At 43.5% G+C, this 22,235-nt stretch overlaps 1 protein-coding gene across 2 annotated transcripts in view; it reads right to left on the bottom strand.

Annotated features, from left to right (window-relative positions):
- Window positions 1-3,533: 3,533 nt before the first annotated feature.
- LOC114661056 (zona pellucida sperm-binding protein 2-like) overlaps window positions 3,534-22,235 on the bottom strand; it is a 35,019-nt gene continuing 16,317 nt past the window's right edge. Inside the window, exons 7-18 of one of the 2 annotated variants that reach the window (XM_028814165.2) lie at window positions 22,023-22,187; window positions 21,835-21,937; window positions 16,091-16,275; window positions 12,856-12,979; window positions 12,420-12,592; window positions 10,877-10,968; window positions 10,578-10,702; window positions 9,791-9,980; window positions 9,544-9,685; window positions 6,584-6,689; window positions 4,636-4,731; window positions 3,534-3,641 (exon numbers count right to left, since the gene is read on the bottom strand). In XM_028814165.2, coding sequence (XP_028669998.1) covers window positions 3,628-3,641; window positions 4,636-4,731; window positions 6,584-6,689; window positions 9,544-9,685; window positions 9,791-9,980; window positions 10,578-10,702; window positions 10,877-10,968; window positions 12,420-12,592; window positions 12,856-12,979; window positions 16,091-16,275; window positions 21,835-21,937; window positions 22,023-22,187 — 1,515 coding nt within the window. In that variant the 3' untranslated portion in view covers window positions 3,534-3,627. Of the gene's footprint in view, window positions 3,642-4,585; window positions 4,732-6,583; window positions 6,690-9,543; window positions 9,686-9,790; window positions 9,981-10,577; window positions 10,703-10,876; window positions 10,969-12,419; window positions 12,593-12,855; window positions 12,980-16,090; window positions 16,276-21,834; window positions 21,938-22,022; window positions 22,188-22,235 lie in introns of those variants that run through there. The other variant, XM_051933574.1, reaches the window with a different exon arrangement.

Raw genomic sequence — 22,235 nt, 5'->3', positions numbered from 1 at the left:
AGGTTTTTGTTCCAACCCAATTGCTTAATAAGTAACACTTCTGCTTCACTTTGTCTCCCTCGTTAAGATTTTGAACCCTTATTGCTTATTTTAGTCTTAAACAGCTGTATGCTTGGTTTTGCAAATGACAAAAGAAATCAGCATTTCTCCATTTAGCTTGTTACCATTTATACCTGTGTATTTATCATGCACTATTGGGTTTAATCAAATACTTGGAAGGGAAGAGAAAAAAGCAAAGGACTGAGAATTACCCCTCCATTTTAGCCTTTAAATCATTTGGATGATATCCTTAGAAAGGGGAAGAAAATTGAGGATATGAGAATGACCTGACATGGCAGAGTTAAAGCAACTAACAAGCCATGACATTAAAATTATTGGCAAGAATGTGTAATGTAATATTGCTGCCATGCCACATTGGGATGGTCACAGCCCATTCTCTGTACTTCAGCCTGCCACACTGCAGCATTTTAGGAGGATACATTAGCCACCCAGAATGAGACGGAGTTACTGGCAGCACATATACAACATGGATCCCTGTGGCTGGCAGGGCAGCACTGCATGGCCAAGTTACATGCAAAGTTAGCCATGTGCTGGAGCTTGGAACCAAAACCAGCTTTAAAAGGAGCCGCCCCCAAAAAAGATACACATGCAACCCTTTGACAAACTTTCCTTTACAGATCATTTATCTTCAGGGGAACAAGTGCCAAGCAAGGACACAAGGATCACAACTTTGTCAGGGGGCTGTGCCCCCAAGCCTGGCACTCTGAGCACAATGGTATACTTAGTTATGTGGCTTTGTATTTTGTTTGTGGTTATTGTTCTATCCATCTTTAATTTTTGGCACAGTGGTTAGCACCGCTGCTTGAACTCTGGTCACTTCTTTTGGCCGCAATCTGTCCAGTTACTCCCCTACTCCTCAGCGACTGTTAAAATGCCACTGCAACCTTACGCCACTCCATTAGCTCCCACCATGAACATCTATGCATTTTCTGGAGTTTGGTGAAGTTCTCAAACGTTACTTTGCCAAACTCACAGCAAAGCTGTCTCTGCAGGGATTGCTAATCACGACAACATGCAAAACCACAGGCATTTTGTTAAGTTATGCATCTACAGAAAAAATGAAAGCAAACAGAAAGCCCCTTCAGATGGGTGTCCTTTTGAAATGAAGATGGGACTCTTGACCAATGAATGAGGGGGAGAGGTGGGTCCAAATAGTGCAGGAAGATAGCTACTGTTGAAGTAGTGCTGGGCAGCAATGGATCCCCTTAAACTTCTGCCATTCCCCATTAAAAAACTGCCATCACTACAAACTTTATGGGGTGTCCAACTCTGAGGGTGGAGGGCTGCCACTCTTACTTGGTGACTGATTTCTGCTGTTACTTTCCCTTTATTTTAAAAATTAAGGACTCCATTCTCTGGTTTTCCTCCCCTTAAAATAGCCAAACAAAGATGTGAAGAGAGCTGGCCAACAGTTGACTAGCTAATGCCAGTTTAATTTGAGGATTCTTAAACCGATTCTTTGGACAACGTACACAATTAGGCAAGTGACTATTTTGACCATTTTTTTATGTATATATTCCCCAACTCCTAGCTGTATTAACTTGAATGCTTATTGGATTTGAGCATAGCGGGTGATGCGGACTTGTGTAATGAAGGGAGGGTGTGGGCCAAGGAGATCAACACCCTAAATCAAGGTGTGCAGAACAAGGCAGGCAAAATGGGCCAATAAAAAAACAAACAGTATTAAGATATTGGAGCGTGATCACAGAACGAAATGTTTTGTTACAAGTAGTCTACAGGATCTGAAATGTGTAAATAAGTGCAAAACTGCCAAAGATTTAAGAATCGAAAACATGGAGCTACCAGCACCCCATCATCCTCCATATTCTCTCATATTCCAGATCTGCAACATACCTGGCATGCCCATAAGTACAGTATTCAGTGCTCAGACATGGCCAAGCTAAGGCAGACTGAAACCAGACCACCACTTAAGACAAGTTGAAACATCAAGTCTGAAAAGTCTGCCTTCAGTCCATAAAACCTTTTCGGGCCAACAAAACGCTGATGAGATGAGGGACTTTTGCTGGACCAGATAAATGGGGCTGTGGCTGGATCAGAATAGGTACAGAGCTCCACTTTGACACGGACACCAGCATGCTGGTATTAAAGATGAGCTAGTTTGACCTTTTCAGGTTGAAGATGGACCAAAAAAAAAAAAAAAAAAAACTCCCAACCTCCTGCTAGGTTAGAAGACTTTATTGAAGGAGGTGTTGGGGGGGGGGGGGGGGGGGGGGGGGGGGGGGGGAGGCACGCAGGTAGAAAGGAGTGAATCTGCATCTTTCAAAGACCACCATGTTTATGCAGGGCAATGCTCCATTGTAGTACTCCACTGCATGGCTAGCCTTAAACCTGTAATGTGGCCTAACCTATTGAGAACTTGTGGGCCCTTAAATGGGAGATTGAGAGGGTGGGAAAACCACACACATCTCTGAACAGTGGCTGCAGGAGAGAAGAAAAAAAAAAAAAAAAGGGGGGGGGGGGGGGGTATTTGTCAACAGATGACCTAAGATTCCATGAATGTCACTCACTTTAACAGACGAGAAACAAGTGAGATGGGAATTTTTTTTTTTTTTTCCTTTGTGTAATTCTGCACTAGTTGCCTAATTGTGCATACATGTATTCCCAGAGAATGTTCACTCGCACTCTTTGTAAAACCTGAGCTTTTAACATCATTTCGGATCAACTGATTGAAATCCCCAGCAAGCCATGGGAGATGCACTTTCTGCCACAGGTGACCATCCAAAAAAGGTTCTAAGAGAACAAAAATGTTCTGTGGACCTGAGCAGAACACGAGATCCTTGCCTTTATTACAAGATACTAGCGGAGCAAGTCCGTGCTGTAAAAAGCCCAGGGTCCTAGAAATTATTGAAATTGTCGGGGGGGGGGGGGTGGGGGGGGGGAATTAAGTGGAGATATCGGGTAATTGAAAGGAACTACTCTGGGTGTCTCTCCTAGGAGGTTTCGGTTTGCAGACATGCTCACATTGGTTATGTATTAGCGGCTAAGCTAGGGTCTTTCTTCGGAGGTTTCGTTTTGCTGATGTGCTTCTGTCACTTCTGTATTAGCAGCTAAGCAAGAGGTTTTTTGCTGAGGTGCTGGCCTGGTTTCCTCTGAGGTGGAGCCCTTACCCTGACATCCACCTCTCCTTTCAGGGCCAGACAGACACACACTGTAGATGTTTATATACAAGACTGTATGATGGACACAGGTTAGCTCAAGTGCTGGCTCTCGTGGGCTCATTGTTTGACCGAGAATTAAGGAAACAAGGTCTGGGTCTTAAATAGCAAGTCCATTACAAATAAAGGCAAACAGTTACAGTAAATTAGCAGAAACCTACCACGAAAAAACAGAATGAAAGCCTGCAGTCCTCCAAAATTAGAGGTGGAGACCCTCCCTTGCTTTAAAGACTTTGTTGCAGCTCTAAATTTCAGAGTAGTAAAGGAAATGGCAACAAGGTGCAAAGAAACAAGCACTTTAAGTCCATACAGAATTTATTGTACATACACAAGTCCCATACTCTCACATGATACATCAGAATTCCTCCATTCGTCTGCAGTAGCCTTGGATTTAGTGATTGCCACCTAAAAAAAAAAAAAAAAAAAAGTGAAGCCACTTGGATCAAAACCTGTTGCCCCATCCTGGTGCTTTGCCTGCTTCATGTGGAGTTTAAAAAGGCATTTGCACCCCATACTTCAGCTGATTAAATATCCTTGAAAATGGACACCATTTAAAAACTTGGTGTTGACCAAAGCAACCAGACTGACCACCTTTGGAAAGGGTGGTCTCTAGAGACTACCCACTACATGAATTTACAACAACCAATGGAGTTTAAGATTTTGGTCAATGTTGATACACTTGCAAAATGGCAAAGCAGGTGGCACGTGCCCCCACCCCCAAAAAAAAAACACACACAAAAGAGCATGTTGCTGAATTTGTGCCACAAAGTTGAGCCAGTTGAGAGCAAAAGGAGGCCCCTAGCCAGTGTTAGTATGGCAGGCCAAACATTTGCTCATGTGGAAAAAAAAAGGTTCAGAAGTCCCCTTAAAGATTCAATACCAAGCTATAGTAGCCTAGTTAAATATTTATCTTCATTACTGGTCATGAACCAGGTGAATGAGACTTCACTTAGTCTTGCAGGAAGCAGAAGTTACTTGAACACGCACCCATCCATTTTCCAACCTGCTGAATCCGAACACAGGGTCACGGGGGGTCTGCTGGAGCCAATCCCAGCCAACGCAGGGCACAAGGCAGGAACCAATCCTGGGCAGGGTGCCAACCCACCGCAGGGGACACACACTCACACCAAGCACACACTAGGGCCAATTTAGAATTGCCAATCCACCTAACTTGCATGTCTTTGGACTGTGGGAGGAAACCCACGTAGACACGGGAACATGCAAACTCCACGCAGGGAGGACCTGGGAAGCAAACCCAGGTCCCCCAGCTGCGAGGCAGCAACGCTACCCACTGCACCACCGTGCCGCAGCACACTGGACCAATTCAAATATTAAAAAACTTAATGTGCAAAGCACCCCTCTGCTCAGTTAACAGAAATAACCTGCCGATAATACTTGCCTCTCCTGAAAAACTGCTTTTGTACCATAAATGAGCCAGGCAGACTGGCATGAGCTGCTCCGACATCAGGATAGGACGCCTGCACTCTGTGGAAGCCTGCAAAACACAATTTGAGCTACATTTGTATGAAAAAGTGCTATAAAGTGCTTTACATGGAGAAAAAAAAAAAAAAAAAAAAAAAACCAACACCACTAACAGAATAAAAGTAAGGTCTGATGGCCAGGGAGGACAGAACAAAAACTCCAGACGGCTGGGAGATAAAATCTGCAGGGGTTCCAGGCCATGACCACCTAGCCCCCTCTAGGCATTCTACCTAACAAATGACATCAATAAGTCCTCATTGTATTCAGGGTTCTCATGGAAGGACTCGACGGTTATGTCCCAAGGATATACAGATTTAAAAGAATATACAGATCAAAAGTGAGCTTAAGGGAGAAAGTCAAGGAATCAAAGGAGAGTCAAAATGGCAATTGGTGCATCAGTGGGGTTTGCCGAAATTCTAACTCTGCAGGATTTTAATCTCCTCTTCCCCCACCACATCCCTGGACTAGATAATGAAGAGTTGTGCTCCATAGGAGACACTTTGTATGGAGAAAAATTTGGCCCAAAGTATTCAATTAAATTTGAATTATGATAAGGACGAAATGGGAGCTCTACAAAAGGGAAAGACATAAAAATTAGACTCCACAAGGGAGCAGTCTAATAGGGAATGGAGCTGGAAGGACATGGAGGAAACCACAAGCCAGACTTTCCTTAAGATCAACACGAGGGTCCCAACCACCAGTGTCTTTAGAAAAGTTCTGAAGACCACCCTCTGCAAGGCCCCAAACCTCACACAGAGCTAGATTTAGAATGTGCTGCAAAGGGTAGACAGCAGGATGCAGTATTGCAAATGGAGATCTTGGCAGCAGAGCAAAATGAAGGGAATCTGTGCTGGATATACATGCATTAGTTTGGGCGAGGATGTGCCTCAGAGAGCACCAGTCCTACACAAGTAGACCTGGACAGGAATCTTCATGTCATTACCACAATTTTCCTCCAGCTAGAGAGATAATTGGTTCTGTGAAGCACAGCACAAAGTCCAATTGCACTGAGCAGGTCATGGGCAGCCTCCATGCCAGAAACCGATTTGAAGGCAGAATACATAGAAGTATGGTGGCGAGGACTGTCAAAGTAGAGTGCCAAGACATGGGGTCCGCTACCCAGCATTTCTAGAGACCCATGGGAGTGTGAGGCCAAAGCTAAGGCAAGCTTTGAAAGAGCCAACAGAAGAGGCAGAGAAAAGGAGCTTCTGTCTAGCTAAGGAGGAAGGGGTCCTAAGGAAAAATATCCAGAGAGAAATTCCCAGAACATTTCAGTGGAGTGGCTTCAGTCAGAGGGGCATTAAGCAGCAATGCTTTCCAGGCATTCCAGCTAGCTCTGCAGCTACTTGTCACAAAAATGGTTAAAAAAAAAAGTCACACCACAGAACAGGTTTTCACCCAAATGAGAGGGTGGCCTCTAAAAGTACCATTTGCTTGTTAATGCACCCCTAGAGTGGACATGTGCTTTGCTCGACTTGGGGAATTTTGTCTATGCGTGCTCAAAACTGCGACTGTACATATCAAATATGGAGGGAAGTTGCAACTTCAAGAAACTTCATATTGTCATTTGTCTGAATCCAAAGTGTCCATTGACAATGCAACTCAAATCGCCAAAAGGTTAACATCCACTAAACCAATAATCTAAGCAGAACTCAAACTCCCAATGCCTCCAAGCCGAGGGAGGAAGGACGAGTGGGCTCTATTTCAGGTTGTGGGGTGGCACTGAAGTGACTTGTGAAACAAGAAAAAAAAAAAAAAAACTATTTAAAATTGTCTGAAATATTCGATTGGTGTGGTCTTCAGAGAATCTTGCCTGGATGGTGCTAGTGGTGAGAAACAAGTCCTGCCATTTACTAAATTCTTACCTTCCTTAGCACCAAGGGGGGCAGCTCTATTCTGGCACCCCTCTGTGCAGTAGGCTGAATCTGGATGCTGTTGATCACATATCAGAGCAGTGCAATGGAAGTACACCTTGAAAGGAGAAACCAAAAAAAGGCTGAACACAAACACTAGGGATGGGCAGATTGATACTAAAAGTACAGTAATCCCTCCATCGCGGGGGTTGCGTTCCAGAGCCACCCGCGAAATAAGAAAATCCACGAAGTAGAAACCATATGTTTATATGGTTATTTTTATATTGTCATGCTTGGGTCACAGATTTGTGCAGAAACACAGGAGGTTGTAGAGAGACAGGAACGTTATTCAAACACTGCAAACAAACATTTGTCTCTTTTTCAAAAGTTTAAACTCTGCTCCATGACAAGACAGATGACAGTTCTGTCTCACAATTAAAAGAATGCAAACATATCTTCCTCTTCAAAGGAGTGCGCGTCAGGAGCAGAGACTGTCATAAAGACAGAGAAAGCAATCAATAGGGCTGTTTAGCTTTTAAGTACGCGAAGCACCGCGGCACAAAGCGGTTGAAGGCAGCAGCTCACACCCAGGGAGGAGAGAGACAGAAAAACAAACATGCAGAAATCAATACGTGCCCTTCGAGCTTTTAAGTATGCGAAGCACCGTGCAGCATGTCGCTTCACTAAGCGGCTGCACAGAAGGTAGCAAAGTGAAGATAATCTTTCAGCATTTTTAGACGAGCGTCCGTATCGTCTAGGTGTGCGAACAGCCCCCCTGCTCACACCCCCTACGTCAGGATCCGAGAAAGCGCAAGAGAGAAAGAAAAGTAAGTTGGGTAGCTTCTCAGCCATCTGCCAATAGCGTCCCTTGTATGAAATCAACTGGGCAAACCAACTGAGGAAGCATGTACCAGAAATTAAAAGACCCATTGTCCTCAGAAATCCGCGAACCAGCAAAAAATCCACGATATATATTTAAACATGCTTACATATAAAATCCACGATAGAGTGAAGCCGCGAAAGGCGAAGCGCGATATAGTGAGGGATCACTGTACTGATGTGAACATTGTTTTAAAGGTCAGGATTGGAGACATTTTAAAAACCATTCCCTTTTATTTAAAAAGCATTTGATGGTGAGAACAGGATTAAAACATGTCACATTGTGACAAACAGCAGCTGCTTTTCCTTCCTCTTATCTCCCTGCATTCACTCAGTTCTGTGGTCCACCAGCCAAAGCAGTGGAGTGGTGTATGGGAGGCAATGGCAGAAAGAAAGCAAAGCGCCATTTAGAGTTTACTCCAATGAATGGACAGTACAACAAAAATGGGATACGTGTCAGAAGACTGGATGTTTTGTGGCAATACGGCAAACCTAGCAAACACATGAAAGTCCATCACGTTGCCTAACATGAGAACAATGGAGGCGATCAGAAGAGTAGACTCTCCAGGACTTTACTATCCACATTTTCTTATGCTTCTCTGCTTGTATTCATGTAATAAATACCACACTGCTTTTAACTTTCTATACTTTATCTTCATAGAGTGATTTAAAGTAATGTACATTTCTTTGAGCACCTGGAGCAGTGCGGAAGTGCCATATGATCCAAGCTGCAAGGTTTATTGAGCTGTGGACGAAGAGCTCTGCTCAGTAATGAACAGTGCGTTACAGTAAAACATTCACTGGTTGTGAAATGGCCTATAAGCCAGGGATGTTGAGTTTCTGTAGCTTTGAATATATTCTTGGAGACCAAAAAATATTTAGGTCCGAGATCCAAGACATTGCACGTTGCTTACAGCCTTCAACAAGTCTCTTGGGGTACTAAGGAAAACGCAGACTGTGCATGTGGTATGCGTGGGTTAAAGCGATAGGGAACAATGTGCTGTGTATGTCTCTCATACAGTATTTGTGGTTAAGGTCTGTCTGTATATCCGAGTGTTCATCTTAAAGTGAGGACTGTAGACCAACCTGGTAACTAACCTGATGAGTACACTTCCCACTATTCCTCCGTTTTTAGGGAGGAATATTCAATCTCAAGCTTGATGAACGGACATACTTGCAACCCATTTTCAAAATTTATACATTTGTTTTGTAAAATAAAATGGAATGGACTCTTTAAATCCCATTTCCTAGCATTAGGCCAGAGTATCACTGGGGCAGTAAAAACTAAAAGCAGCAGTCTTGAGCGTTACCCATGCAACAGTACTGCCGCATCTACTCTCCTGTAGGCGTGGCCAGTAATAGTTTAGCAGCCCAACTATTACACTTGTGACAGCGAATCAAAAAGCGATGAGGACAAAGGACTACAGGCAGTGAAACCAAAAAGTCAGATGAATCTGATAGTATGATACAAATACTGAGCAAGCATCACTAACTTATACACCTGTACTTTAATGGTTAAAAAAGTCTTGAGCTAAAAATGCAATGCTTTTTACAGGTTGAGAAAAATGCTAACTCTCGTTCTAGATTTAACAAAAAATGTTTTCAGTTCTTGCAAAGTCCGATCTTTGCATTAGTAGACAGTTACATATATAGTGCCAAAGTATTTAAAAATGTGACTGGTCCACAAATTACAGAAGGTTAACTATTTTTGCAAGACAACACTCCGGCTGCATCAGTATTGCGATCAGGCCTCAGTATCTGATCAAGAAAGAAAACTAGCAATAATCGCCCACCACCAATGACTTTGCACTGTAGCAGTTCAATTCCACCCCCCCCCCCCCCATACAACTAACTCATTAAGCCTTTAAAGGCCAAAGTTCTGGTGTCCTACTAAAATGGGGCTGCAGAAGAAACTGGACAGAGGTTTGAAGTGTGGCACTTGGTTTCAGTTGGCTAAGATATACAGAGCCCAGTCCGTTTTGGGTGAAAAGTGCACGGAGCTCAACAGCTTGATATAAAAATGGCAACCCCTTATTTGTAACCAGCATTGGAGGCCTGCATTTTCAATAAACGTGCATTACAGAGTCACTTACCGAATTACCCAAGGGAGTGTCTTTAGATACAAAGGCAAAGGCTTTTACGTCAAACCTCTTGTAGTGGCTTGGAAACCGGATTCCAGTGAAGCCTGACATTGGATGCATCACTGTTGGGTAGTCGTCTCCTGAATAAGCACAGCTATTTATAAAAAAAAAAAAAAAAACGCACAACAGATTAAGCAGCAGCCCCCCCCCCATGAAGTCCCCACTCTTAAACAAGGTCAGCCAGTAGGCCCTCCCTTACCCGGCAGTGATGACAGACCAACTAGGCCGGGAGTTTGGATCAGGGTGGGCAGTGGCCCAGCAGTTCTCCAGTACAAGCTCAATGTTGGGGTCCAGTCTGTTCAGAACTTGCACCTCCAGGTAAATGGGGGCCCGGAGGTTCTTCACAACAGGATAGTCCTGGACCGTGAAGGGGGAGCTATACTGTCCATCTAGCCATAGAGAAACAAGACCACATATTATAATATACACACACCCCAAAGCAGCATCTTTCATGAGAAATTTGAACACCAACAGAAAATGAGGCGGCCATCTCCACACAGGTGGGTTTTAACCATATAGCAGCTCATTTACACACAGTTGTTAAGGAGATTGTGGCATAGGTGAACTTCCATAATTGATGTATTGCTTGCAGGTGCCAAGTGCTGTGCTACCCCCTAGAAACAGTGTTCAGCAGCTCTCCATTGGTGTCCAGCCTGTAGCACACAGAGCCATTTTAAACATGGTGCTAGTAGAAAGGACTCTGGCCAACTCCTGGGGCTGGGTAATGTCACTCATTCACAACACCGAGTAAGGGGACACTGGCGATGGCCGACAGCAGGTGGAAGTGCTGGGATTATTAAACCAAACATTCAGTGGGCTCGGTCAGGAACATCGCAACTGGCTTGTTTACCAGCAAGGATTTTGAAATGGGTAGAAGTTTCATGAACAATTCCCATCATGCCAAGCTTTGAGTGCAGGGCTCCCAGTTATGATTTTTACACCTTGAGGACTAGCCTCTCATTCTCATGGTTTTTAACTGCAATTACCTGGGTAAGCACGAAGCACCAGTTGCAGATTCCCTTTATTTGAAGCAGGAGATGGTGGAGCCAGGGTCCGGGTGTCTAGTAGAACAGTGTCTGCTGCATTATTTTGGTAGCATTCCACAGTCAGCCTGGTTAGAGGTGTCGGGGGGGGGGGGGGGGGGGGGGGGGGTTGAAATTCAATAAAAAGGACATTTTTCCATTTAGTCAAATGCCCAAAAGCAACAGCTTTCACATTTAGGAGGTCCATTAGCTGTGGATTTAAATTCCCAGCTTCACATGCACATTCAAGGGGCATCACTTACTTGAACTCACTGTCCCTTGTGATGACTCCAAGTGGTCTGTCAGCAATCAGTGATCTCACCTCATTCACGTAAACTAGCTGGTCACCAAGTACCTATGAAAGAAAGATCGAAACTAAAGTTCTGCCACCAAATTCGTGACCAATTAGTTATGACCCCACAGTCCAACCCTTCAGAAAACAACAAATCCCACAAGATATCTTCTGTGCACTATGGTGCCAACAGCTCCTTACCTTGATGGCAAGAGATGGGGAAATCTCTTGTCAGCTACTGTTCCTCTAACCACTAAGGGGCTCAAAGGACAGCAGCAGCTCAAATCTACAGGACTAGAGCCACAGACCATTCACAGAGGACAAGTTAAACACCTCTGCATTCTGGCAGATTAATAAATGGTAACCTGAAGGCTGGCAGCCATGTGCAATATTTTGGTCATTGGGAAAAGCCAATCCAACTAAACCATAAATCAGGGGCAGATGAATAGAATTGAGGAAGACCCTGCATCATCCCAAGCTTTTTTAAAATAAAAACCCATAGAAGTGGGTGAACCCAGGACTAGAGGGCCATGAATCAGCAGTGCTAACCAAACACCAAGTAAAGCTTCAGATCCTTGATGTCTACCACTGGAGTACAGGAAAGGATCAAACAGAATAGTTGTGATCAGTGCTGGAGTACCAGGAGAGAGGGCTGCTCAGATATTAAGGGTCTCCGTCTCTACCTGGCCCAAGGTAGAAGGGCATACACTAGAATGAAAACCAGAAGCTGGTGCCCCTTGGCTCTCAAGTCTTATTTGAGGAGCTGGAATGTGAGCAGACAAGCATCTTCTGCTAAGAACATCCATGGACAAATGGGAACAGAGGTACAGCACAGGGATACCACCTCCCTTTTATTTCTGGATCATGGTGTTAAGGGAAAATCTGGGTGTTTTCTATGCTCCAGGGAAAGACTCAAATGAGGTAAAGATGCCATCTCAAATATGGTGGCATCTTTCATGTCCCCTTTCTCCAGGTTGTGTGCATTTATATAAAGTCTCCCCTAGACTCATACTCCAATATGGGGGAAAATGGATATCTGGAGTAAGCCTCAAGTATTTATATTCTGTACATTAAACCGTCAAGTCAAATATTGAACAAAGTTGAATAAATCTGACTCTGCAGCTACACAAGTACCACTTCTGGTTAGCAGAAATAGCCCAAAAGTTCATAGAAATCTACATTTTGTACCCAATACTTGGGTCAAGCAAATTTTGCATAAAAGTGTACTCAAGTTGTATTTACATACACTTCCAAAAGTGGTATTTTTTGGACTCTGGGAGGTCTAAAATGTGGATTCAAAATAGACATTGAATTTTTGGATGATTGGAATACTTTCCCTACACGAGAATGGGGACTTCCTTGGTTTTCCCTCAGTATTTACATTTCCAATTGTGAAAAGTCTGTCAGACTGGCCGAATTAATAGGCAATGACTGAACACTCATTTCCATTTTCAGCTTGATAAGGGAAATTCCTAAGCAGTCTTCTACTCCATTCCTGCCCCAGTGCTACAAACCTTGAATGTTGTGCCACAGCTGCTTAGTGGAAACTTGTACAGGAGCCAGGCTGGAGTCACTACAAGAGGGTGGCATGAAGGGTCTCTCAGATGAATGGTGCTCAGATTCAGAGCTGGCTGGGTGAAATCAGCATTCACTTGAAAGGTGAAGTAGCCATCATTACATGTGGTTTCTGGTGGGGGAAAAAAGGAGAAAACCACAAACCCCTTATTCCTTCCCCAAAAATCCTAAGCCACTAAGCAGAAGAGTAACATGTAGTCCACCACAAATGCAGGCCAGGTGATCAGATACTCAAGTCAATAGCTTATGCCAATTCAAGGAGCAAGTTACACAAAATAAACCGTCCTCTCCACCTTATGCTATCTTTTAGGTTGGATCTTTGCTCGAGCCATCCCCACAACAGGTCACAATCCCCACATTATTGAATATTCTTACCATTTCTGTGGGTCAAAGGAGTGCAAGCACACAAAGGCAGAAATGTCATGAAGATCAGGAAGCCTCTCATTTGGAAGGTCAGTTTGGTAGCTGGTATACTCAACATGCCAATAGCGGGACACTGCTGCCAGAGGGGGTGAGAAAAAAGTAAAATTTAGAGGTGGCCAAACCAGATACCTTTTATCAGCAGTCTGCAAGGCAGCAGATTGACCCAGAATGGTTGAAACTATAAAATCAATATATGACTAAAGTGACCAAGTGTCACAATGAAAGAGACAAGTCTGGGATTTGAACCCAGGACTAGAAGGCCATGGAGGCAGCAGTGCTAACCAAACACCAAGTAAAAGCTTCAGATCCTTTAGGTTTGCCACTAGAGTACAAAAAAGATCAATTAAAACTACAGTTGTGATCAGTGCAGAGTACCAGGCGTGGGCTGCTCAGATATTTGGGGTCGGTCTCTACCTGGCATGACTTAGAAGGGCACACTATGCAGACACTAGAATAAAGAAAACCAGAAGCTGGTGCCCCTTTGCTCAAGTCTTGAGGAGTTGGAAAGTGATCGGACAACTCAAAATTAAAGCAAGCGTCTTCTGAAAAGAATTAATCCATGGACACCGATGGGAACTTGCAGGTACAGCACAGGAACACCCCACTCCTTTTATTTCTGGATCACAGGGGTGAGATAATCTGGGTGTTTATGTTCCAGGGAAAAACTCCAGAGGTAAACAGCAAAACCAAATATTCTGGCATCTTTCATAATACCTTTCTCCAGGTATGGTGTGGAGAGATGCACATATACAAGTGGGGCAAAAAAAGTAGTCAGCCACCAATTGTGCAAGTTCTCCCACTTAAAGATGAGGCCTGTAATTTTCATCAGGTATACCTCAACTATGAGAGACAAAATGAGAAAAAAAAAAAAAAATCCAGAAAAATCATTGTCCGATTTTTAAAGAATTTGCAAATTATGGTGGAAAATAAATATTTGGTCACCTACAAACAAGCAAGATTTCTGGCTCTCGCAGACCTGTAACTTCTTCTGTAAGTGGCTCCTCTGTCCTCCACTCGTTACCTGTATTAATGGCACCTGTTTGAACTCGTGATCAATATAAAAGACACCTGTCCACAACCTCAAACAAACAGTCACACTCCAAACTCCACTATGGCCAAGACCAAAGAGCTGTCAAAGGACACCAGAAACAAATTGTAGACCTGCACCAGGCTGGGAAGACTGAATCTGCAATAGGTAAGCAGCTTGGTGTGAAGAAAATCAAAAGAAAATGGAAGACATACAAGACCACTGATAATCTCCCTCGATCTGGGGCTCCACGCAAGATCTCACCCTGTGGGGTCAAAATGATCACAAGAACGGGGAGCAAAAATCCCAGAACCACACAGGGGGGACCTAGTGAATGACCTGCAGAGAGCTGGGACCAAAGGCTACCATCAGTAACACTACGCCGCCAGGGACTCAAATCCTGCAGTGCCAGACATGTCCCCCTGCTTAAGCCAGTACATGTGCAGGCCCGTCTGAAGTTTGCTAGAGAGCATTTGGATGATCCAGAAGAGGATTGGGAGAATGTCATATGGAAAAAAAAAAAAAACAAAAAAACACTACTCGTCGTGTTTGGGAGGAGAAAGAATGCCGAGTTGCATCCAAAAAACACCATACCTACTGTAAAGCATGGGGTGGAACCATCATGCTTCGGGGCTGTTTTTCTGCCAAGGGACCAGGACGACTGATCCATGTATCGTCCGATTTTCAGTGAAAACCTCCTTCCATCAGCAAGGGCATTGAAGATGAAACATGGCTGGGTCTTTCAGCAGGACAATGATCCCAAACACACCACCCGGGTAACGAAGGAGTGGCTTCATAAAAAGCATTTCAAGGTCCTGGAGTGGCCTAGCCAGTCTCCAGATCTCAACCCCATAGAATATCTTTGGGAGTTGAAAGTCCGTGTTGCCCAGAGACAGCCCCAAAACATCACTGCTCTAGAGGAGATCTGCATGGAGGAATGGGCCAAAATACCAGCAACAGTGTGTGAAAACCTTGTGAAGACTTACAGAAAACGTTTGATCTCTGTCATTGCCAACAAAGGGTATATAACAAAGTATTGAGATGAACTTTTGTTATTGACCAAATACTTTTTTTCCACCCTAATTTGCAAATAAATTCTTTAAAAATCAGACAATGTGATTTTCTGGATTTTTCTCATTTTGTCTCTCATAGTTGAGGTATACCCATGATGAAAATTACAGGCCTCTCATCTTTAAGTGGGAGAACTTGCACAATTGGTGGCTGACTAAATACTTTTTTGTCCCACTATACACAAGACCTGGAGAAAGGGGTTATGAAAAATAAAAATCTAGATTTTCTCCTCTAGACTGTCAAGTACAGGGATGATATTTGAGGAGTAAACCACAAGAGGGGGAAAAAAAACAAAACAAAAAAAAAAGTTCACATCAATATTGCATTATAAAAGTTGAATAAAAATCTGACTCAGCAGCTGCATAAAGGATCACTTCTGTTTAATGGAAATACAGTAATCCCTCGCTATATCACGCTTCGACTTTTGCGGATTTTATATGCAAGCATATCTAAATATATATCGCGGATTTTTCGCTTCGCATACTTAAACCAATAGGTGCTGTTCAAGCTTTTGATTGTTTGCTTTTCTCTGACATTCTCTGCTCCGGTCGTGCACTCCTTTGAAGGAGAAGATACGTTTGTATTCTTTTAATTGTGAGACTGAATCATCTGTCTTGTCATGGAGCATGTTTAAACTTTTGAAAGAGAAATGTTTGTTTGCAGTGTTTGAATAAAGTTCCGGTCTCTACAACCTCCGGTGTTTCTGTGCAAATCTGTGACCCAAGCATGACAATATAAAAATAACCATATAAATATGGTTTCTACTTTGTGGATTTTCACCTTTCGCAGGGGGTTCTGGAACGCAACCCCTGCGATTGAGGGATTACTGTAGCCCAAAGGTTGACAGAAATATACATTTTGTACTGGTTTGCAAGAATTTGCTTGACCCAAGTTATCGTGTTCACACACACCCAAAGTATTTTCAGACTCTGGAAGGTCAGAATCTCAAAATGGAATTGAGGATTGCAACACTTACCCTACATGAAAGTCAGGGAGGTCAAACAGATTCATCAAAAACAAACTTTGGATGATTCCAATGCTTTCCCTAAACATTGCATACGAGAAAAGTAAACCTTAAATCCCACTTACTGTCCCCGGTTCCAAAAAGTACTGCATTGGCACCGTGACTGCCAAGGAATAGGGCGTTTTAACAACCGTGAAGTTATTCTTCATAGACAGAGGATATTGACGGGTCCCAATAGCCAGACTGGCGAGGGTTCCATAGAAGACGGGGATTTCAATGGTCAGGTTTTTTGGGTTACAAGTTACTGGATCTACAAAAAACAGGAAAGATCAAGGGTCAGTTTTCTGACATAAGGGACCAAGAGGCTCAAAAGCTGAGCTGGTAATCTGAGGGAAGGTTTCTCAAAAAACCCTTAAAAAAGGAAAACACACGGCATTAGAGCATTGTTATATGGGTAACTTAAGATGAACCATTTTTGTAAATCCCATGCAGGAACCAAGCCAGTGATAGTTTTGCACTTTCATGCAGCACAGCTTATTAATCCAAAGCAACTGGGGTATTGAGCTGAACCTGCCATGGGCTCAACACAAGATGGCCTTGGCAATTGTGCGTCTTAGTACCTTGCATCACATAACTCCAATGCATGGTCAGCCAAGTTGAGATGGCTCTGAATTGTTACAGCTATATGGATTTTTCATCTAACTTTTTCCTACAAATAAAATGCAAGTTTGGACTGGAAAAGACTTGGCATACTGAAGCCACCTGGTTTATGGACACTAGTATGTCACCAGAAGATTAAATTCCAGGATGGAGATACTTCCGTCCTCCATTAGGGCCCTACAGAACCTGGATAAGGGTCAAGGTTCAGTAACAAGCTGGGCTCATTCCGGTTAAATCCATTTGGAGGTAGTGAACTGGGAGCAGATGGTGGTCTAATTCTGGAAGGAGTAGACCCCTGGCTTTTGTACTAGGAGGAGATTTAGTGCAAAACCCATTCAGAGTTGGGTATGCCAGTTAGGAATTGCTCAGCCCTTGGAGTGAGAAACTGAGCAAGCCTGGGCTCTGCCATGGTAGAGGTTATTTCAGGGACTGAAAACTTAAATTGGTCCCAGCAACATGTTGCCTGCCACCTTTAAAAGGAACACCAAGCCAGTTTTCCCACCCATGAAAGGATTGTAGAAGCTTGCAGCCTACCCTTCGATTCCAGTAGTAATGCAGCCTGTACAGAAGGCAAGTAAGCTCAGGAACATTGAGGCTTCCACCATGAACTGGTCCACCAAAACATTTAAAGAGGCTTAAAATGCCTTTCAATTTCATGCTAAAGCAGACTCCATCACTGGACTTTAAAGAACAATCCCAATACAAATTGGGTGACCCTGAGCATGTCCTTTCTACTTCTCCCATCAAGGGTTGCCACAGTGCATCTTGTTCCATATCTCTTCTACATCTTGCCCTATCACACCCATCACCTGCATGTCCCCTCTCACCACATCCATAAACTAAGCACAGGCTTTCCTCTTGCTCGAAAACTCGCATCATACCTAGCATTTCTCATCTGCACATTAAAACCAACTCAATCTTGCCTCGGACTTTGTCTCCCAGTCTGAACGGACCCCCCTAATGTTCTCATCTCTAGTCATGTCCATCCTTGTCACACCAAATGCAAATCTTGGCAACTAACACTGCCACCTCCAGCTCTGTCTGCTTTCTGGTCAGTGTCCCCATCTCCAACCCATATAAACAGCTAGTCTCACTGCTGTCCTGTAGTGGACCTTCCCTTTCACTCTTGCTGGTACTGGTCACTCCATCTTGGTGGCCCTACGGACATTCATTCCTCTCTGCTTCTTACAGATCACAAGGTCGTTGGCAATCAGTCCACAGGGACTCCCATCTAATCTCATCTGTCAACCTGTCCATCACCATTGAAAATAAGGGCTACAAGCCGATCCCTGATGTAATTCCACCTCCACGTTGAATGCACCTGTCACACTTCCCTCATACATATCCTGTATCACTTGCATACTTCTCTGCCACTCCTTACTTCCTCATACAAATACCACAGCACCTCTCGAGGCCTCCTGCCATATGCCGTCTCCAGGTCCAGTGATGCAATGCAGCTCCTACTGGCCTTCTCTATACTTCAACATCCTCAGAGCAAACATCGCATCTGTGGTGCTTTCTTGCCATGAAACCATACTGCTGCTCACTAATCACCTCCCTTAACCGAGCTTCCACTTTCCTCATAACTTTATGCTGTGGCTCAGTTTCATCCTCCTGTAGTTACTACAGCTCTGCACATCCCTTATTCTTAAATATCAGCACCAGTACACTTCACTCCTCTCACTTTCCAAGATCCCATTAATCTGGTTAAAAACTACTGCCATCTCTCCTGAACACCTCCAGGCTTCCACGGGTAGGTCATCTGGACTAACTGCCTTTCCATTCTTCAGCCTCTTCAAAAAGTTGAAACAGGTCTCTTTTTGGCAAGATTGGTAGAGCTCTTCATGCAGACCTTGCTGGTTAAAGGCAGTTTAATATTGCCAGCCTCTTCCCCTTAGGCCAAGTTTATATTTCACGCGACACATGCTCCAGTGAATACTTGTGCGTGTACTTACTGCCACCTGCTGGATTCCTCCAGATTTACGTGCGAGATATCACAGAACAGATTCAGCTTCGCTGTGTTGTGAATTGCCTGGAACACCCAATAAATTCCTATGACACCTTACCGCAATCTCTCTGAAAAGGATCTTTAATGATTAAAATCATCAATCCAGGGATGTGTCCATTCCAGCAAGTATGGGGCACGAGACAAAATCACTGGACATGGCCTCCGCTCACCGCAAGGTGAATACAAGCACACACATACACGAGTCAATTAAGTGGGACCAAAATCCCCAAATCTGCAGATCTTTGGAACGAAACTGGAGCAGTGTGGGGAAACCCAGCAGGGAATACCAGCGATGCGACTCCCTACTAGACAGCAGTGCTACCGCTCCACCACTGTCACCTCATGTGTGTAATTAACATTCAACAAAATGAACGATTTCTGTAAAATTTAACACTTTAATGCATATCATGAAAGTACAAATCTAAGATTCTAAAATTTGCAGAGTTGGAATATCACATTTAAATGAGTCGTGTGTGGTGATCTATTGCTGCTTTCCCTAGTGATTAAAAACTGGGATGACATCTATGACTGTGCTTTAAATAAACTGAGGTTAAACTGGACATCGAGATTAAAGCCGAAATTTTTTTAATTATATTAATATATTATAAAGTGGAAAACCACAAAATACAGGTTTTCACCACGTCCTTAATTTTCTCCTCTGTGACTCAAATACAGCACTGCTGTTACCCTTTTTTGTGCAGTTTTTTGGAAATTCGTATGCAAGACTTAAAACGGTCATTACGATTGGGAATACGAGATGCTTGAATACAAAAGTACCACCAACGCATCTATGTTGGCATTTTGCTTCACCACATTGAACCATTTAACATCGAAGCGCACACATTGATCCTGTAGGATCTGCAGAGGCTTTCTCACATGTCGATAGTAAACAGACCGACGTCACGTTCCGACTTTTAGCACACTGCGCCCCCGACTTTTTGCTGGTACTGCAACTCACACACGCGTTGCATTAAATTTCCGAGGACCTGCTCAGAGGACACATCAAATGAATGCTGGGAATGCATGGCAGCCATGATGCGGGCGCATGGGTTCTGAACGTGAAGTATAAACGAGCCCTTAAAGTTCATTTTAAAGGCCTAGAATGAACCTTTACACCAAGGGCAGACTTGGCTAGAGTTACCAGTCAGCTTGTTGCTCAAAATGAGCATGATAAATCAGAAGACCTACTCTAACTCAGTAGTTCAATTCCAAACACAAGTGTGGAGTCTTCAATGTCTTGGTGAATGCTCGCCATAATGCATCCCTTACAGTAGCTGGACATCAAGAACCATGAAACAAGAGTTCTTACCAGATGTGTCCTTAATCTCTGCTTTGAGACCATTAAAAAGCAGTCAGCAGAGATGATGCTTTTGTTGCCACCAGCCCCATGACAAGGCAAGGGATAAATCCTTTAATACACACAATGCACATTGCTATACAAACCACCACAACAACACTTTTTTTTTTTTTATCAAGTGTACCAAATTTTTGAAAAACAAATTCACTTCCATTTAACTCCCCCACAAAACCTTCAGTTGTGATTGCAAAAACTGAATGCAACAGAAAATGTACTCCTCCTGTGCTACAAGCTAAATAAAAGCATCTGCTCTCTTAACTGGATACCTCTGCTGTAATTAAGCATAGTGTACATATTCTACATGACAGACATTTTCCTTCTCACAATGTATGGTCATCTTGAAGTTTAATTTGTAGAACAGTATTACACACAAACAGGTCAAATTGGTGCTTCTGCACTTCAAAATGATTCTTGAAGTCAGCAGTGCAGCAAACCTGTGCTCTTGTGTTAAGCTCAATTTAATGAGATTTTAAAAAGGTAGTACATGTCGAAATTTTCAAACAAGGAACTAGATTTTGTAGCATTACTATGGTCACAGGTGGCCACTGGAGGCAGTTCCCTTGTCCTCTCACCACACCCCGGCCCTGCTCATAGTAGCTGGACTGCTACAGTATTTTCATTCCTTTAGGCCTGGGGTGTCCAAGTCTGATCCTGGAGGGCCATAGCCTTTCACTCCAACCATTTTCTTAGTTACTCGTTTCAGCAGCTAACTTTTTGCCTTACTTGTAATGGACCTGCTATTTAATGATGCAGAACCCTTAACAGTCAAACACGTCAAAAATTAGCCAGTGCATGACTAGCTAACCCATATCTACCAAATATTAGAAAAGGTGAATGTTGATCTGCAGGGAGCCACAAAGTTGTGGAAAGGTCTGCTGTAGCAGAGACTGACAGACCACAAAAAACTGAAGTGAGCCTGCCATTTAAGGGGAGGACAAAATTCAGAGTACGGACTCTTCCGTAAATTTTAATTGCCTTTTAAAAATTCCTCCCTGATGGAAGAAATTGACAGGAAGGAAAAAAAACTCAAGACACTACTGCAGCTCTCCAGGATCAAAGTTGGACACCCCTGCTTTAGATCTCCCATCGCATGTTACTTTGGAGGACCCAACTCAAGCCTTTGACCTTAATGAGATTTACTCAAATCAGATCGGCAAAGTAGACCAACATACATTTTAAAAGCCTCCCCAATTGACCTATCTGCACTTCCAGATCCCAAACCCGATCATATGTACAGGAGGATCAGGCTGCTTCTGAATGATTTGCTAGGATAAAACATGCATGCCAAGGAAACCTGCATTACCATACCAAAAAAAAGTTTCCTATTTTAGTGAAATTATTAAAAGGGAATTTCTTCACACAAGCAGCTAAACTGGGGAGAACTGCAGCTTTTATTATAAAGGCACCATAGGGATGGTTAGTTCTGCTCTGTTAGGCCTCCAGACAGAAGGTTTAAGCCCATGTAGTCACCAGGTTCCCCATTTCCTTCCCACATTCTAAAGAGACTTGCTAACGTCACACTTCGACGCCAATATCACTGCTGGGACACTAGTGGATGGGCAGTCTGTGTTCTGAATTTGCACAATCTCCATAAGCTGCTGCAAATGGGACACCTTTCCTTCACACACTGGGGACAAATTGAAATTCCTCCCACTTGGCGAGTGGACTTGGGAAGAGCAGGAGACAACCCCCACCTTTGGTTGTCACCAGGTTGGCCACAGATGTGCTACAGTAAGCCCTGCTATGCCCACATTGCCAGCTTTTACACAAGAGTCTAATGAAGTCATCTGTACTGTTATAAAATCTAAAGCGGTTTAAAAAAAAAAAATCCCACAGCTACTCACCTGGGATACAAACCATTAAGAGGTGGATTAAAATTCTTTGTGTTTGTATAGTAGAACTGAGTGTTATATCTGAGAAATACAGCATCTTATCTGGAGCAAATCTCTGGGAATGAAACACAAGACAATCTCAAAATGCACATGCCAATGACTATGAAAGGGCAGATGACTCACTCCAAAAATTTACATACCCCAAACTTCTGAACTCCAGTGGCATTGAAGTGTGCTCGAACCAGTAGCCCACTGACCGGATTTAAAAACTCGTATCCATTGGCTCGTGCTTGGTTAAGAGACATGGTCAATATGGATCGACCAGTATTGATTTTAACAGTCCATACTGGAGAAGATGGCACACTCTAGAGAGAAGAAAAGCCTTTAGACTGAAGACCCTGGCATAGAAATAC

This window comes from Erpetoichthys calabaricus, chromosome 11 (assembly GCF_900747795.2).
Source record: "Erpetoichthys calabaricus chromosome 11, fErpCal1.3, whole genome shotgun sequence".
NCBI classification, from domain to species: Eukaryota; Metazoa; Chordata; class Cladistia; order Polypteriformes; family Polypteridae; genus Erpetoichthys; species Erpetoichthys calabaricus.
This window is presented reverse-complemented; position numbering and strand designations above follow the sequence as displayed.